The 19,157-nt window shown below is 39.7% G+C and overlaps 1 protein-coding gene across 1 annotated transcript in view; it reads left to right on the top strand.

Annotated features, from left to right (window-relative positions):
• The window catches only part of TTN (titin), a 322,156-nt gene that overhangs the window by 51,439 nt on the left and 251,560 nt on the right, over nt 1–19,157 (top strand). Inside the window, exons 40-44 of the mRNA XM_066621689.1 lie at nt 422–653; nt 2,004–2,288; nt 2,397–2,522; nt 5,878–6,066; nt 11,500–11,556. Coding sequence (XP_066477786.1) covers nt 422–653; nt 2,004–2,288; nt 2,397–2,522; nt 5,878–6,066; nt 11,500–11,556 — 889 coding nt within the window. The remainder of the gene's footprint in view (nt 1–421; nt 654–2,003; nt 2,289–2,396; nt 2,523–5,877; nt 6,067–11,499; nt 11,557–19,157) is intronic.

Raw genomic sequence — 19,157 nt, 5'->3', positions numbered from 1 at the left:
GTGCAAAGTTTATAAATGGGTGGAAAGAACTTGTACAAATGGAAAATTAGAAGGGAAGTACATAACTGTGGCTGCAATTCTGTTCATATTTTCCTGGGAGCAAGCCCCACTAAACACAGTGGGACTTACTTCTGATTAAGCATGCATAGGACTGTGCTGTTAGTCTCCATGGTAATTTGTACTCCAAATTACTCCAGTACTCCAGTACGTGGCTCCAGTACTTTGTTCTGATTGTTTCATAATACAGAAATGGTTGATTTATTTTATCTTATGTGACAACTGGAATAAACTAGTCTCTAATTATCTGATAATTTGAAGATGTTTTTTCCATGGCATCCACTGCACAGAAAAAAAAAAAATACAATTGTCAAACTAGGTCTAGAGCATGATATAATAGTTACTCTGTTCTGGTAACTGATAGGTCATTGAGAGACAAAGAGCCGTGGTGGAGTTTGAGGTCAATGAAGATGATATTGATGCTCGCTGGTATAAAGATGGAATTGAGATCAACTTCCAGGTTGAAGAAAGATATCATTATGTGGTGGAAAGAAGAGTCCATCGGATGACTATCACTGAAACCAGATACACGGATGCTGGAGAATATACCTTTTTAGCAGGAAAAAACAGGAGCTCCATTACTCTTCATGTGAATGGTAACATAGAGATTTATTATGCTCCTTACTGTGTTTGTAACCCATATTCTCTCTGTGAACAACTTATTACCTTGGTCATACGTGGGCAGCCCGACTCCCTTGGCACTGATGCAGCCCATATTCTCCAATCTGGCACACACTGTATTTGGCTGAGGAGTTTTGAGCTGCAAAGGCCTCCTTGAGGTAAGGGAACGTTTGTTCCTTTGCCCTGAGGCAAACCATTGTTGTTTTATTGGATCTGCTTGGACCTGCAACAGCTATTTTACTGCCACAAGTCCAAATGGACCCTGGTAGCTGGATCGAGGTCAGGAAGGGTGACAGGATATCGGTGGAGCTGCTGCTGTGGATACTACCCCATTCCTAGCCTCAGTCATGCTGCCCTAGCCTCCACCCTCTCCCTCACCTCCCTCTTCCTCCCGCTCACGGCCCACCTCCTGCTTCATCTTACTGGGGCTCCTCCAGAGGCTGCTTGCAGTGGCAACTAGTCTGCACAGAATGGCAGGCAGCGTTTTGCAACTGCCATAAAGCACACTGTGACTCAGTAGGATTGGGCCCTTAGAACCACTCGGGCCACCTTGATCCATAGGTAATTGTTACGGTAATTATGGATGAACTAGAACCATGATATTTAGCATGCCAAATAGTCCAAGTCATGCTTATTCATAGAAAAAAATTGAAAATGGAACCTTTGTATACAATAGAGGATGCAAATTTCACCCCCAAATGGGTTAAGATACTTTTTAGGTCACAGAGACAGCTGAAATGATTTTTGTTCTTTTCACTCAGCTACTCAATAAGCTTTGTTTGCTGAATTGCATGTCCAGACCCAGTTCCTGTAGCACCGCATTGGCCATAGATCCTTAAATATCTGGGGAAAATGTCAAAATGTGTTTAGTCCACTAAACACTAAACACTAAAATTGAGTGTTGGGAGAGTTAGGACAGACAAAAGAAAATATTTCTTTACTCAGCGTGTGGTTGGTCTGTGGAACTCCTTGCCACAGCATGTGGTGATGGCATCTGACCTAGATGCCTTTAAAAGGGGATTGGACAGGTTTCTGGAGGAAAAATCCACTACGGGTTACAAGCCATAATGGGTATGTGCATCCTCCTGATTTTTGAAATGGGCTACATCAGAATGCCCGATGCAAGGGAGGGCACCAGGATGCAGGTCTCTTGTTGTCTTGTGTGCTCCCTGAGGCATTTGGTGGGCAACTGTGAGATACAGGAAGCTGGACTAGATGGGCCTATGGCCTGATCCAGCGGGGCTGTTCTTATGTTAGTACAGAGGGAGAGAAATAGAATGCATTTTGCCAGAAAATATTTACGTGTTTTTATTTTTAATTTCCAGCTCCAGAACCACCCCAGATTATGAAAGAGCTTCAGGCAGTCACTGTAGATTCTGGGAAACCAGCTCGCTTCTGTGCTGTAGTCTCAGGCATCCCTCAACCCAAGATCTCATGGTACAAAGATGAACAGCCTCTTTCGCCAGGATTTAAGATCAAATTTCTTCATGATGCCCAAGAGTACACTCTGTTGCTGATTGAGACGTTCCCCGAAGATGCTGCTGTTTACACCATTGAAGCGAAGAATGACTATGGAGTTGCTACCTCTTCAGCCTCTCTGTTGGTGGAAGGCAAGCTCTCCCAGCCCCCTAGAGCATTTTTGAAATGGCATTGTCAATATTTTGCTATGTGTGCTCTTCCATGGAGACTAATAATCACTCTTTGGTCTTTTCCTTTAGTCCCAGAAGTTGTTTCTCCTGATGTAGAAGTGCCAATATACCCACCTACCATTATTACACCACTCCGTGATGCTATTACATCTGAGGGACAGTCTGCTTGCTTTCAGTGCAGAGTTACAGGGACAGGTTAGTTTAACAAGATCATATAGAACTTTGTACTCCATGTTCAATTGGTGCACATCAGAAAAACCAATAGCGTAATTATTGAAACCAGGCTTTCTCCTAACTGTATAAATTCAATTGTGTGTACTGTTGGGCGTTTAAAACTGTGTTAGAGAGGAAATACTTTGAGTAACACTGTACCGAGGAAATAAGCCCCATCATCAAAGACTTCTTTCTGTAATGCTAATAATTATGAAGGGTTTCCCCCCCCCCTTTTTATTACATAACATAGTGGCATTTTGCCATGCTTTTCTATGAACCAGCTAGATTTCAAGCTTTAAAAATGTGTTAGTGCAGTGAAATGTCATAGCCCTGAAGAACTGGACATAATGAGGGTGTGAGCATTGTATTCAACAAGCATGAAAAATGAACAAAAGCCTCTGGTATCACAAAACAAAACATTACCCTGAAGATAGTTACATTCAATTAGCCTTTTCTCAATATGAGCTAGTTACATTCAATTGGCCTTTTCTCTCTTGTTGCTGTAAAGTCAATTCTCATTCCACTTTATTTATGTAAATGTGCTCATGTGCTCTTTCAAGTGCACAAGCTGTATATCTGTAGCACGATAAGCATGTTTTCTGGAAAAAAAAGTCCTACAGCAATGGTAAAGGATCAGAAAAGGAACTTTTCCGCTTAAACATTGTAGCCGCAATGGGACAACTTGGAACTGCACCAGCAATATCGCTGGTGTAGGTCTCCATTGCTCCATGTCAGCAGATCAGGCCTGGGAAGGGGAATAGGATGTGGCAAACCAGTACCACAATCCCATCCCTTCCTGGGCCTAATCCACCCTCCCTCACCCCATCATCACTCTCTCCGTTTCCCGTTAATGCCCTCCCTGCCCCATTTTGTCTCATCTGAGTGTAGAACTCATTTTCCTGAAACCTCTGCTGGGCTCAGAGGACCCTCCAGATGTGAGGGAAGCAGAACTCACCTCAGCTTCGGAGGGTAGGGGAGAGGCATTCTCCCCCACCCACGGTTTCACATAACCGTGGGGGGTTCCGGAGTGGAACCCCTGCAGATACGGGGGCACATAATATAAACGTTCTGTATATAAATGCAGAAATGTGCTAGAAATGAGTACTGGCTACTTTTTGTACTCATAAATATTCTTCCTTTTAAACTATTTGTGCACAAGACATTTGCACCTCAGGTGCAGCAGCCACAAGCTGAGGATCCTGACAGGGCCCAAGAGAGCCCTGTTTTCTCCTAACCTGGCTTACATGTCTGTGCTGTCCTGCAGGGGGCAGGACAAGGCATCCTTTACAAGTTACCCATGTTGTAGCCACAGGCAACTTGCATTTGTGCAGAGACAGGGCTAGGTGGGAATACAAGAGGTATGTGCACAAACCTTTCATTTCCCTCTAATGTCCCATCATACTGAAGGCACATATATTGATGTATGTGTGTTAGGTGAGAGGAAGGTGAAAAAAAATAGACAGGAGGTGCAAATCTATCATACCCCTAAATGACTCCAGGAAAAATTCTAACCAAACTAAAAAAAGCCAACAAAGCATGTAGGAGTTTACACTGAAAATATTGGCACAATATTCATTACAGCTATGCAAAGCATGTCACTATAATGTTTGTGTATGTATACTTGTATAGGTATATATACCATTTTGATGTGCATGTTGATGGCTGAAATACATATTCGTAGAACAGAGCATGCAGAGTTGTTATTTGAAACTCCGGGCCCAATCCTATCCAAATTTCCAGCACTGATGTAGCCACAATGCAGCCCCAAGGTGACACAACAAACTTTCCCTTACCATGAGGAGGCCTCCATGATTCCCCCCCCCACTTCAGGATGCAGTGCATGCCCCATTGGCAGGGCTGCATCAGTGCTGAAAAGTTGGATAGGATTGGGCCCTCCCACTCTTTTTATATTGTTCGAGTGTATCTGCATATTCTTCAGGTACAGCATGAAATCATTACTGTAGTTTAGCACTATGTTATTGGAATGGCAAGGTATGTATGTACATGTTCATCTTCCATTACTGTTTACAAGTACATATAAGTTTTGGAAATCAATTTATGAAATTATCAGATAAAAATTTATCCATTTATCAGATTATCAGATTATCATTATCAGATGAAATCAGATTATGGCTGCAATCCTAACCACACTTTCCTGAAAGTATGCCCCATTGAACAAAATAGGATTTACTTCTGAGTAGACCTGGATTGTGCCCTATCACAGATACATTACAAATTTTAAAAAATTCTAGACATTGTCCAAACAAGAAAAATACCCAATAATTTCAAATCATATTGTTGTAGGCACTTATAACATGAATCCCAATCTAAACCAAAATTGAACCCAGCACAGCCCAGTATCAAGCCCAACTATACAACCAAGCTATGGGTTATTTCAGATGTAATGTTACTGCTCTCTTGCAGACTTCCAAATAGCAGCCTCTCTCCTCTTCTGACATAGAAATTCCCCTGCTTCCCCCCCCATCTGCCACAGTTAAGGGTTGTGTTGGCTCAGATATTAACTATGGTTAATGGTACACTGAAGTCATTCTTAATCAGTATTTGAAAACAATGTTTAGCACTAGCTGGAAGTAAATTCTGTTTTTATGACTGGAATTTCCTTCCAAGTACCAACTGGAATTTCAGTATGTTAAAATTCCCTCAGAACACGTACTCCTTTTTAAAATTCTTGATCTTACTTTTTACATGTGCCCTAGCGCAATGACTTCACTGTATATACAAGAGCTCCAGCTGAATTTTTCCTCATGGTAAAAGCTTTTCCTAATGGCAAAAGTGTGAGGGAGCCCTTATTTATATGGATTTTGATCAAGATGTCTGTGGCTTGTTATGACCAGCCCTTGTGCTGTCTAAAAGGTCCATCTTCAGTGTGGGCATTCTTCATTAAAAATCCCATAAATCCTAGAAAAGTTCATTTTTCATGCTCGTTGAAATCCTGTTTTTTGAAAGTTTTAGTTCAGATGAAGTAATGGAAGGACCCATGACAACCAGCTCATGGGTTAGTTATCCCACAGAGAAGGCAAAACTACATGTGATGCTCAGCATGGGTTGAATCTCCCCCTAACATTTTAGTCAGTTACTTCATTTTCCCGCCTTCCACTCCACAACTGGATACAGCTAGCAGGAGTGGGAGAGCACGATGAAACAAGATGAGTGACAGAATGTTATGGTGAGAAGGGGAAGAATTCAATGTGTTGTTGCTGTGTCAAATATAATTTTGATCAGAGAAACAGGCCGATTCATCAATTTGCTCTCTGAAAGTGGTATTGTGTTATGAAACTTAATGCCTTTTTCATTTTGTTTATTTTCACTTGAGCAGATCTCAGAATATCTTGGTATAGCAAAGACAAAGAGATCAAGCCATCCCGCTTTTTTAGGATGACTCAGTTTGAGGAAACTTTCCAGCTAGAGATTGCAGAAGCTTACCCAGAAGATGAAGGCATTTACACCTTTGTTGCCAGTAATTCTGTAGGCCAAGTGTCAACTACAGCTACACTGAAACTGGAAGGTACAGTGTACTGACTAAACAGCAACTGTGCAAAAAAGCAGCATGTCTTTTAATATTAATATTTAAAACCTACATGTAATAGTCTGTCACGTCAATGTCTTTTAACTCAAATAATATCAGTCCTATTGTCTGATGTCCATTTGGTTTCCAAAGTATAAACAACTTCACAACATCATTTCACATTGTTCCAGTGTTTCATGCCTTTCGCCTTTTCATTCTGTTTCCAGTTAGTATTCACCATGCAGTAAAAAGAAAAGAAAAAATCCCCTCTAACGTAAATGAATTGCCATCATTTATTTTTTAACTCTTTCAGAGCATCTTTTATTGAAAGAAAGCTAGGGCAAGGATCCAAGGAGTCGTGACACTAGTTCAATATGCCTAAGTGGTGGCTGGGCTTATATGTTCTCAAACTGCCATACATACACATGCTCCGTGCTCAATGGCACGCTGTTTTTGAGGTTGAGGTCAGAACTATATGGTTCATGACAGCTGCCATGAACATAGCTGGATCTCCTTCTCTTCTGCCCCCCCATGAGATCTAGTAATACAAAACCTGTGACATCATTGCATTGTGAGTATTTCCACTCAAAAATGGGAAACTCACAAAACAATGACATCACATCATGACTTCTTTATTACTAGATGTTGTATGAGAAAAAAGAGGAAATGTTTGTCTGCTTTTGGTGGTGGCCATATATGCTGTAATGTCTAGTTTTGCCCTGAGTGGAATTTTAAAAGCAGTTTGTGATATGGTATGGAGGAATCTACTGTTCAAAGAAAACCAGTTAAGGTGTCTCCGCCAACCAGGCTCAAGTCATTGAACCAGTCTAAAAGTAATTCTTTGGATCCCAGCCCAAAATATCTACTCTATATCGAAGCATAAAATAATTAGGCATTGTTAATACCGATGAAATCACATGTACCTTTGAAAAAGAGGATCCTACACAGAATCAGAAAGAAATGCACGATCAGACACACACATAAAAATACATTTAACATCCCAGCATATTTCAGAACACAAAGAAAGGTCCAGGGTTAGCTGTACAACATGTGTGTGGGGAAAAAAAAATTCAGATTTCAGGCGTGAGTTGAAAAATACAATTTATTTATCCAAATGATTTGTTTTCTATTCTGTTTGCAGCAGAGCTGAACATTGTCACTAAAGAAAGGAATAGTGTCATACTGTAAAAGTGTTAGTTTTTTTAAAAAAAGATATGTAGGCAAACAAGAAAGAGAACGTTGATTGGTGTGCAGGGTAAGAAATTAAAAGTTGGCGTGCTTCTTTTCAGGGTTTAAGGTTGAAGAAGTTCCCTCTCATTTCCAAAGGCACATTTCCTCATCTGTTTCCATTAAGAAGGAACCTGTTGGCCAAAGGCCCACCTTTATCCAGCCTATTTCGAGCTGTAGAGTATGCAACGGGGAAACAGTCAGATTCCAAGCCAGGGTTTCTGCCATGCCGAAACCAGATATCCTCTGGTTTCATAACCAACAGCTAATGTTGCCAACAAAAGACACAGTTTTCCATTTTGATGAGTCTACAGGCACGGCCATATTGATAATAGTAGATGCTTTCTCAGAACATGCTGGGCAGTACTCTTGCACAGCAAGAAATAGTGCTGGAGATGCAACCTGTACAGCTATCCTTACAGTGACTGCTGAAGGTAAAGCCCCATTTTTGTTCCTAGGGATTCAGTTTGTTGCATAAACCACACTTTTGACTAATGACTTTCTCTTCCTCATTTCACACTTTTTCTTTTCTTAAGAATTAGCCATCCCATTACTAATGTTGATGGTCCTAGTTGTAACTGAATAAACCACCCTTCTTTCCTGTCCTTCCAAGTTTCATAGCACTTAGAATTTGCATCCTAGCTATGTAGCTCAGGTACTACAGATGTTTTGGTAGACTAAACACATGCAAACATCAAGCCAGTGAACTGATGGCAGTTGGTAGCATTCTCTGAAGTTTGCTCTACTCGGTTTTAAAGGGGGGAGTGAAGGATCCTGACAGACATAACAAATGTTCTTTCAGGGTATATCAATACCTTCAAATTGCCATGGACTGCTGCAGTGGAAAGAAGACAAGTATCTGCCTCCCATTCACAGCATTAGCGCTCTTCATTTTCCATCCATCATTGTGGCTGAATTTCCTATATGTATTACGCTGCCCCATGGGGGGCGCCATTAATGAATGCACCTGGCATGCTAGGCTTTCAAAGGAAGATGACGTTTTTAATTTTCATCATCATATGACATATTTTGTTTTTAACTTGGCCCATTGTAGCGCATTAGATATTAATCCTATGTTTTGTTACTTGATTACACAGTGCAAGCCTTAGATAGTCAAAGCTCTGGCAAAGATGTAAGAGAGTCTATCCAGGCAAAGTCAGAAGTGCATATTGCTTCCCCTTTTGCAAAGAAGGAAACCAAAGCTTATGTAAAAGGATTTAAATCTATGCAAGAAGCATCGCAGGAAATGGTTGTGCAATCCTTTGAACATATTTCTGGTTCTTCCACTGTGAAAATGGCAGTTGAGAAGGAAGTAGAAGATCTCCAAGCCGCAGGCGTTACGCAGAAGTCAGAAAGTTCCAAGATGTCTACAACCTCCATCCATGTAGTAGAAGAGACTTCTCCGAAGATTCTTCTGAAACTTCACGACCTTGCTGTGAGATGTGGTGACACGGCTCAATTTATTTGTGCACTGGAAAGTGAAAACTTTTCTACCATTTTGTGGACCCATGAAGGAGAAGCAATACAAGAATCTGAACGAATGAGGCTATCACAAAATGGAAGTGTCCTTTTTCTCACCATTGTTAATGTCCAACTTTTAGATCAAGGACTATACAGCTGTACTGTTCGTAATGACTATGGAGAAGTAACAACAACAGCTATACTAACTGTAGAAGGTGGTTATTTTTTTTAACATTTTACGTTTTATCTCATTTCATTCTCATCATCACCACCTAAGCTTTTTGTTTTCGCTTTTAATTTAGAGACATAATTTTCAGTCCCACTTTCCCCTACCTTTAACATTTAGGGCTCTATTCATAAATTATTTATGTGCACAGGTATTATGTAACTTACTTGTAATGTGGGTTTCGTGTCTAATTCCAACAAGTTTCAGAAGTATAGGGTAAAAGCCTAATAGTGCAATCCTCGGCATATCTACTCAGAAGTAAGTCCCATGATGTTCAATGGGGTTTACTCTCAGGAAAATTTGTACAGGATTGCAGTGTAAGTCATTGTATCATGAGCAGAAGTTTTCTTCAGGCAAGGGGAGATAGTTCCCCTTGGCTACAGCCCCCATGTCATGTGCCGTCCTGATCTGGAGGGTCCCTCAGCTCACAGAAGCAGATATGAGGGAGAGCACAGGGGAAAGACACCCTTTCCCCTTTGCACGCAAGAACAAATTTTGTTCACAGAGCAACAGTTTAGAAGATAAACCATCAAATTAATTGCCAAAAGCAAGAATTATTACACATATAGTGAAATGCTTTGAAAATGTTCAGTTGCATCATAGGGACTATGAGAAAGACTAATATCATTTTTACAATTACTTATTTCATATTTTTCCTGAAAGAGTGTTTTTTTTTATATATATAACAACCACAAATTCAGCTAAATAATCTAAACCTTAGTCTAGACTGCTCTAGTTTGCAGAAAGCCCTATGCAGATACTGGCTGCCATTAACACAGGGTAATTTTTTTCTGAAGTATATGATCATATAGCATAAACAAGAGTGGATACTTTTTTGTGTGTCAGTGCCTTCATGGATTTTGTTTTTCAAAATCAGAATTTTACATCTTGCTCATTCTTTTTTTTTAATTTACCGTACCCTTTTGTTATGCTTAGCATGAGGAAATTCTCACTTGCTAGTTGCTTTACCTTTCAACGCTGTACTACAAACATACTACAAAATTTGGACCATGACTCATTTTGTTGAATCTGCATTCCCTTTATGTACATTTAGCAACTTGAAACAAAGGAAAATGTCTGCACCTGTGGTACTTCTTCCTCTCTGAACACTGATTTCCTCTTTTCCTGATGACTGAGAATAAAAATGTCATGGCACTGTTTTGGTTTCCAAGTGATATTCCCACTCTTCTCAGTATAATACTGCAGCTATTTTCATGCTATGACCAATAGGAAGAGAACCAAGAGGCCATTGGTCCAGTTTACAAATTGATGGATTCCATTTCTTTTCTACACATCGATGAAAACAGAGTTGCATCTCCAGCTGCCTTCTGTGCTGTGAGGAAGAAAGCTTTGATTTAAAAATGAAGATGTGTTTTTAAAAATTATTATGGACCAAGTGCAGATCCCACTGGTGTCGGGAGCACAAATTTCATGGATCTAATTGCAAACAGCATTTAGCCTGGCACGAATAGAGCCCTTAAATGTAAAACACAATACAAAAATACTTAATATTCTATCATTTTTGCACTAACATGCTGAACATTCTTTTTACCATACTAATGGCTTTCTATATTTTTTCTAAGTAGAGATTTTTATTGCTGCAAAACATCTAATCATATCCTAACTTTATTCTTACCTAGCTACAGAAGCACAAGCCAGAACAGTAACAAAAATTACACTTGAATCAGATACTAAAAGCATTAAAACAGTGAAAGAGTCTCAGATTAAAACCACCTATGAATACAAACAAGAGTCTTCCACGGAGACATCCAGCATGACAGTATCGTCCACTAAAAGAATACAAGAAGCTGAGAAGCCAAGGAGCAGAGACTACTACCCTGATGTTGTGCCATGTGAAGACATCGTAGAAACTGGTGCCACCGTACCAGTCTTCCTTGAAACCCTGCCCCCAGAAACTTTTGTAAAAGAAGGAAATGATGTCTCCCTTTTCTGTGTAATCAAGGGTGTGCCTACACCTTGTGTCATCTGGTTGTATAATCAACTGATAGTTGAGGAATCTGCATTATGCTCTTTAAGGCACGATGGCCCTCTGTGCTGTTTAAAATTACTGAAGGTTAATGAGAATCAGAGGGGTATATACAAGTGCAGACTAGTTAATTCTGCAGGACAAGCCGAGTGCAGCACACATCTGAGAGTGACAGGTTGGCAACTGCATGTTCCTTCCATATACAACTTCCCCCTGCATACCGTCATTGCACTGAAATCTGTTTGATCCACAGTGTGAGATAAATGAAGCAACCGTGGATTGCTGGATATTTTCTTCACAGTTTTTAAAGGCATGTTAAAGGCATGTTGACTTCCATAAAACAAGCCCTTTTAAAATGTTGTGGAAAACTAGACAATACTTTATCATCGTCCCACAATTTCTTTCAGACTTATCAGGCATTTCCTGGCATGTATGTACGTTTGTGTGAATTTTTCTATCAGTGCATCATTAACTAGAGCTTCCAAAATATAGAACTTTCCATTCATTAACCATCATTCTATTCTTATTACAGCACCGGAAAAAATTCTCCAGGAGAAGATAGAACAACAGATTGAAATGGAAGTTAAAGGTAGAGTCACAAATGAATCTTTCAGTGCAGCAAATATTGAGCGTAAAGAAACAGTAACCACTGTGAGAAGCTTGTATGTATGATGAAGGAGGCAGAACATAATCTAAAGCATATCTGAATATGCTGCATGTTTTGTGTAATATGCTCAGGGTACCCTGCGTGACAAACAAATACAAGTTTTAAAGTTCATTTAAAACTTTCGTTCTTCAGATTTTCCATCATACTTTTCACTTTTATTCATGCTTTGCAGCTGGTTGCAAAAACTTTCTCTCTTACATTCTTCTCTCTGTCTTTTATAATGCATGGGGCATTTTAAATTAGAATGAAATGCTTAAGATGTTTCCAAAACACATTAGTAGTCTAACATGAATTCTTTAGCCAAAACACTTTGGGTGGCATATGTCAAGAAGTGTTATGATGCAAGATGGGAAACTGAACCATATTCACTGTGCCCTCCCATTTCATGAACCAGAGATTAATATTCTCCCTGATAAATTTCTTACACTGGCTTGCAGATAGCGTAGTTGGTCCATGTTGCTTGCTTTGGTTTTTTCTTGCATAATGTTGTGCAGTTAGCAGCTGTATTAGTTCGAATAAACGCCTTCTCATTTCATTTTAGCAAATAACTTACAGTTTACATTTTTTTATAACTTTGAAAAAACATCCCAATTGTTTGACCATTTTAACCCACAATCAAAGGGATCAGAAAGGGCGTTTATTCTACTGTCTGCAAGTCAGGTAAGATTCCCCTCTCCCCTTCTTTGAAAACAAAATGCCAAAAAAAAAAAGTTTTGGGGGCAGTAAAACATGCACTCACTGGAACATGTCCTTTTGAGATTCATTTTTGCTTGTTGATGAAGAAATTTCCACAGTTGGAAGAAAGAACAGACAACGAACGATTTTCGTGTCAGAATCTTTAAAACAGAGCAAGGCGTTGCGTTTATTCGAACAAATATGGTGAGTGAATTTTTTTTATGGATTTGTGATGAATCTGAAGCATGCCTATTATTTCATTTCATTTATTCTTTTTTTTTTTTTTTTTTTTTTTGCAAATACATGATGGAGAGAGCAGAGTACACTGTAATGTAATGATATTCTCTTGCAGAACTATTCTTTGGCGAAGAGGCAGAATATACGGAAAGCCCAGCTGGTGAACAAGATGGCTTCTCTAATTCCAAAGATCATCTAGACCAAGGATCTCAGTACACTCAGCAGTGTGCAAATAGAACCTCAGCTGCTTGTTCCTGGTCTGAGAAGCTGAAACCTTCTTTCACACAAAAGCTGAAGTATAGGTCTGTTTTGGTAGGAGAACCAGTTGTCTTCCAGTGCAAATTGAGTGCCTTTCCAGTACCCCAAATAACATGGTTTCATAACAACAGGCAAATCCCCCAAAGTCTCCGCAGAGAAATAAAGACTGAAAGCTGCATGGATATGCACAGCTCAAGTCTAGAGGTTAAAGAAGTTCAGGAAAGGGACTCGGGGAGCTATAAAATTTTTGCTATAAACAGTGAGGGTTCAGCTGAGTCCACAGCATCATTGCTGGTAGCGCATGGCGAGGGACAAAATGCCAAATATCTAGAGTTTTTGAGAAAGTCAGAGCGTACCCGTGAACATATTGAACGTCTTGTGCAGAAGAGGAGGGGTGATAGATTAAAGGTTGACCTGAGATGCATTGGTTCTCCATTTGATAAAAGGCAGGAGGCTGAGACAGTATTGTTAGCTTTGTCCCCTACCAAAGGGATGGTAAGGACCATAAGCTTTGAAAATATTCCCTCCCTAAGACAAGAATTTGGTTATGATCAGGCTACTGTAAGAAACAAGCATTCAGTTAGGGGGAAAAGTGAAGGAGAGGCATTGCTGGATGAGGAAATTAAACTGAAGTTGCAGCGCCTTCGTGAAGCAAAGAAGGCTATGCTAGAAAAGAAGAAAGTGTGTCTGTCACAGGGATCAACTGAAGTACAGCTTAAATCTGTGAGAACTGTAGGTTTTAGGGATAACAAAAGCCTACCAGTTCATCCAGTCTACACAGCAACTCCACTACAGAGAAAAGGACCTGTTTTCCAAACAATAGAGCAAATCAATGAAAGCTCCATATGTTCTGCCAAAGAATTGACCATGAGAAGTTCTAACAGAGGGCTTGAGAAAAAGTCAGATGAATTTCAGGTTAGAATGGAACGAATTCTGGGTATTCCTGAGCCTTCGCAGCCTCTCCAGGAGTTAGATGATAGAAACACTGAGAAAAAAATACTCCATGCAAAAAAGGCAACAATTTTCCAAGGGGCAAAGAAAAAACAAGTTTCAGAACAAGTTGCAGAGATAACAGGCAAGGCAAGTCTGAGGGACTATACTTATGCTCATGGAAAATCAGTAGAAATGAGAATGGATACCAGAATACAGGAACATAGTGAAAACGTCAAGATTGCAAAAGCGAGTAAGAAAACCCCCTCGCCTCTCGTCTATGTACTTTTGACTGATGATGTCAGTGAGAACAGAAAACCTGAAATGGTGATGTCTGATACAATTACATTTAACATTAATGAACCTACAGCTGTTTTTGAGAATGAAGAAAGGAGCCAAAGTGTCGAAATGGCAACATCTGCCAAAGAATACTCTCTTGAAACAAAAGAGGAGCTATTAGCCAAAATCCCTGATTTCAAAACTGAAATTACTGAAACTCCAGTCAAAGTTGAGAGTCCTATTCCAAAATATGCAGAGCCATGTCCTCCATTATTTCTTCATGAAATTGAATCTCAAGTAGTAGATGAAGGGGAGAGCTGTGTTTTCGATTGTGATTTCCAGGGCGATCCACATATCACAGCCACTTGGTATAATAATGACAAACCACTGCAACCTAATCAAGACTGTACCATTAACACCACTGAAAACTATTCTTCTCTGACGTTCTCCACAGTTGTCTGTGATCTGGAAGGGTCCATTACCTGTGTGATATTTAACCAACATGGAACTGCTACAACTTCAGGCATGTTAAAGGTGAAAGTAAAAGAGATGCCTGAAGCAGAATCAATCAATATCTGCAAAATTGAGTTATTGCCAGACTATGCAGAAGAGGAAGAAGAACTCAGCTTGGCATTTGACAGTGCAAAAGAAGATGAAGCCATTGTAAACACTAGTGGTAGAAACACCCTCCTGCTTCCTCAAGTTAACCTGCCCAAACCGTGCATTTTAGAGCCAGACCTGCTTTCGCTTCCAGTGGAAATCAAAGTAACTGCTCCAACCCCAACTCTGGAACAAGAGGAAGAATTTAAAGAAGTAATTCTGCCTGTTGAGCTTACCCCTGAAGAACCTCCTGAAGAACAAACTTCTCCAGGAGTAAAGCATAAATTTAAATTTTCATTTGATGTTGTTCACGAACCCCCCCAAATTATAAAAGAACTGCAGCAATCTATTAGGTGTAGAGAAGGGGATTCCGTTGTACTGGAATGCATAATATCTGCGGAACCTCTGACGAGTGTAACATGGCTCCAGAATGAAGGGGCTTTGACTCCCACTGCAAAGTTTTGCATTGAGGAGAGAGATGGTATCTGTAGGTTGCATATTGACAAACTTTGCACATCTGATGCTGGCACGTACAAATGTATTGCAGAAAACAAAGCTGGTATAGTAGAAACTACTTGCACTGTTTCAGTAGACCCCACTGTGGAAATTTTTTATAGTAATTTAGAACACACTGAACTCAAGACTGTCCAAGACGAGATTGAAAGGGTCCAGGAAAAAGTGGCAAAAGAAGTTCTGGACAATTACTTTGAATCTTCAGTAGGTCCAGTGCAAACCAATTCTAGTAATAATGAGTATTCTGTGAGCCAGCAATTCCACAGTGTTAGTGCAGCAGAGATCTTAGGGGAAACAACATGTACAAAATCCAGAGAAACGGAATCCCAGTTACCTACTTACCTAAATGATATAATGAAGTCTCTACTTGCTGATGAAACTGAAAGCACCGATTTTCAGATCCAGGATAAAAAAGAAATGAGTCAAGAAATTGAGTCAAAGGCAGAGGAACAGAAAATAACCATTGCTTCTGGAATTTTATCTGACACTGCTGAGTTAAGAGAGAGATCTGTTCAGCAAGACCAAGTTAAAATGGAAAGCGCATTTACATGTGCAGCTACAGAAATCACATCGAAGAGCCAACTTGAAACATTTGTAGGGAGTCATAAAAAAGGAGATACAATGGTTACTGCAGAAGACGCCACTGTAAATCTTGATCTAGACTATGGAGAAAAGAATGTAAAAGAGGAAGCCACTAAATTTGAGAAAACACAAACAATTCTTGAAGAACATGGATTTACTGAACTGATTTCCATAACCAGCCAAAATGAATCAAGCATATTCTCTGAAAAGGAAATTTCTATTGCACCTGAGGATCAAGGATTCCTGCAAGAACATCTGGAATCAGAGTTGGAGAGTGTTCAATATGTAGTGGCACAAAGTACATCACAAGAAGAAATGCCTTCGAGTGATTTTGTAACACCGCTTGAACAGAAAGTATTCAGAAGCTTGATTTTTGGTAGGGAAGAAGAGATTTTGATCCATGAAGAAAAAACCTCTAGCTTTGATGCGGAAGCAGAGAAAGAAAAATATTGTGGTGAAGAATTGGTACAAGAAGCAGATGTGCCTGAATTAGTACTTGATTTAAAACATATCCTTCCTGTTGGAGACAACCTAGATAAGAATATCCAAGAACAAAATGAAACTCTGCAATCCATACAGCATTATCCAATTGCGGACACATTTCATATATCTCTTGATGAAAAAGCAACTAGTTCAAATATAGACTATGTCAAAGACCAAAACAGACCACACACCGAGGAATTTCACATCAAAGAGCAATATTTTGTTTCTAAAATAATGGAAACAGATGCAAACAAGTTAGAAACAGAACCAATGACCACAGCATTTCTAGGGCCAGACCTATATTCTAGTCAAGGTGTTTCTAATGAGAGTGAACTTATAAAAGAAGTAAATTGTGGCCAAGGAAAGAAAGAATTTGACTTGCAGACTTCCCTAGACATTGATATTGATACTGAAAAACCAGTGGAAATTGTTGTCAAAGATTCTTCAGATCTTGAAGGAAAGGACATCAGTACAGACAAAATAACAGAAAATGTGGAAATAGACACATCAAAGCTATCTTACAATCAGGGCATTTGCAAAGCCAGTGAATCTACAGAAGTCATATTTGAGTTAAAGCAACTTTCCCCAACCATAGAAAATATTGGTCAAAACCAGGAAGATATAATTGCTAAAGATCTATTTTCTGGTTCTGAAGACAAGGAACCAGATATAGACAAAACCCTGGATGTTTCTCAAGAAACCACATCATTTCAAGAACAAGAAATGGTTTCCAACCCGGAGTTTTCCCAAGACAATGAACCAGTGAAGACAGAATATAATACTGATGAAGGTATATTATCCCTGAAGGAAGAATCTTTCTTAAAACACTCTAATCTTAGTGTAGACAATGTTATTCAAGAGGATGTTAGTCATCAACCCGAGCAAATACATGTAAAAGATCCATCTGTTCGTTCAGTCCCAGAAATTATTGATGAAAAATATGAGTATTCAGTTGTTGGAGGCCTGAAAACCGATATTGCAGAAAATGCACAAAAAAGTGTATCGATTTTTGAAGAAATTGTTTATTCTGATCAAGAGTTTTCCACAGTGATTGATACTGTAACAGAAGAAAGTAGAGCAAACCAGCCTTCATTACCCCAAGGAAATGATATATTTGATTTAAAGCAAGCTTACTCAGATGTAGGCAATAAAAGCCAATCAAAAGATACCGAGCAACCAGAGGAAATATATTTCAAAAATCTTGTTTCTACTTCTGAAGGAATACAAGTCAATGTACAGAGTATCACAGAAAATGGGCAGAACAATGCAGATCAAATAATTCATCCCAGTCAAGGTGATTCACTCATTTTGGAAACAGAGAAAGAAAACATTCAGGAATGTGTATCCACAGAACATGAAAAAATTAATCTAAAATTAGCTTTTCTGAATATAGAAAATGTTGACCAACAACAAAAAGAGAAATTATTGCAGGAGGAAAAGTCTCTCAAATTTCTGTATTCTGATTTTCAAGGGCAAAAATTGACTTCCACTCAAGAGATTTCTAATGATAGCAATGTTCTAAATAAAACAGCTGGCAACAAAGACGGCACTTTCCCCCAAGAAAAAGCACTACAAACACAAGAACAAACATTTGACTTAAAAGCACATGCTGCTTTTTTATCAGAAAAGTGTTTGTTGAAAGAGGCTGAAATTGTACAAAAAGGTTATTCCTTTAATCTGAAGTCCGCCTTTGAGATGATGGGTAAAGAAACAGAAAGTTTCCGAAAACAGTTACAAAACAGAAGTGTATCAGAAGAAGGACTTTCTTTAAGTGAAGGGCTTCGTCAGCATTATAAGATGCAGGTGGAAGGAGAGGATTCCCCAGAACAGAAACCACAAACCGAAACAGAGTTGTCTGTAGCTCAGATACTGAAGAGGGCCATAGAAAGCGCCAGTCTTTCCACTGAACAGGAGGCTATTGCAAAAGAGCATAATGGACATGAGGGAAGGTTTTTGGAGGAAGAAGTGCTTAGGATGCCAGATGAAGCCTTTATATGGGGACAGAGAGAATTCACTCCCCTCAGTCAGTATTTTCAAAATCTAGTGGAACAAAGTGATATGTCCAAGCACAATAATCTTCCGGAGAGTGTGGTTCAAGAAGTTGACAGCTTCGTATCTGATTTGAAGAAAGCTGCACAAGAAAAAAGATCTCAATGTGTACATAAAGTAGAGGAAGAAATAGCAAATGCTGCTGAAGACACCTTCATCAAGGAAATGAGGAGCTCTTCATCTGAGGGCAGCAGTACTGAGAGACTGTTTGATACCCCAGTAGCACCAGAGGAACAACATTCTTCTCTTCAGGGATCATCAGACACTCCAGACAAGGAACCCTCCTTTGTTCAGTTCCTCCTTTCCTTAAAAAATGCATCACCAACAAGCCAGGAAGGGAAAACAGAAGATATAAGTTGTCTTTCAGTGCAAGAGCGCAGTGCACAATACCAACTTGAAAAAGAAAGACAATATGAAACTACTGAAGTAGTACAGTCTCTTCTGGGAAACCTCAGCGAAGGGAATATTGGAGAAGCTACTCTTGAGACTCATGAAGGGTCAGGTCTTTCTCAAGGAGAAACAGATAGTTCTCTTGCAAAGTATTTGCTTGAAGCTGTAGAACAGGGGATTCCTGATGTCAGAGACATCTCATTCAGGGCTCTGACACGGGAAGGATCTGTCACTTCTCTGGAGGTTGAAGATGTAACATTCAGCACTGTTTATGATTATTACAACCAACAGCAAGAACTGACCCGCCCTTTTTCTCCTGAGTCAGAAATGTCTATTGATATTGATAACGCAAGTGGAGATGAAATGGTGGAGCCTGAGGGATTCTACACACCACCATCATCAGTGGAACATTTTGAATCCCCTACATCTTCTGATTCTTACCATACACCAACAGGGAGCCCAGAGCGGTACTCTACACCAGTAGGCAGCCCAGAGCGATACTCTACACCAGTAGGCAGCCCAGAGCG

This window comes from Tiliqua scincoides, chromosome 1, assembly GCF_035046505.1.
Source record: "Tiliqua scincoides isolate rTilSci1 chromosome 1, rTilSci1.hap2, whole genome shotgun sequence".
Classification (NCBI taxonomy): Eukaryota; Metazoa; Chordata; class Lepidosauria; order Squamata; family Scincidae; genus Tiliqua; species Tiliqua scincoides.
Note: the sequence above shows the minus strand (reverse complement) of the source record. Positions and strands in the feature narration are given on the sequence as shown.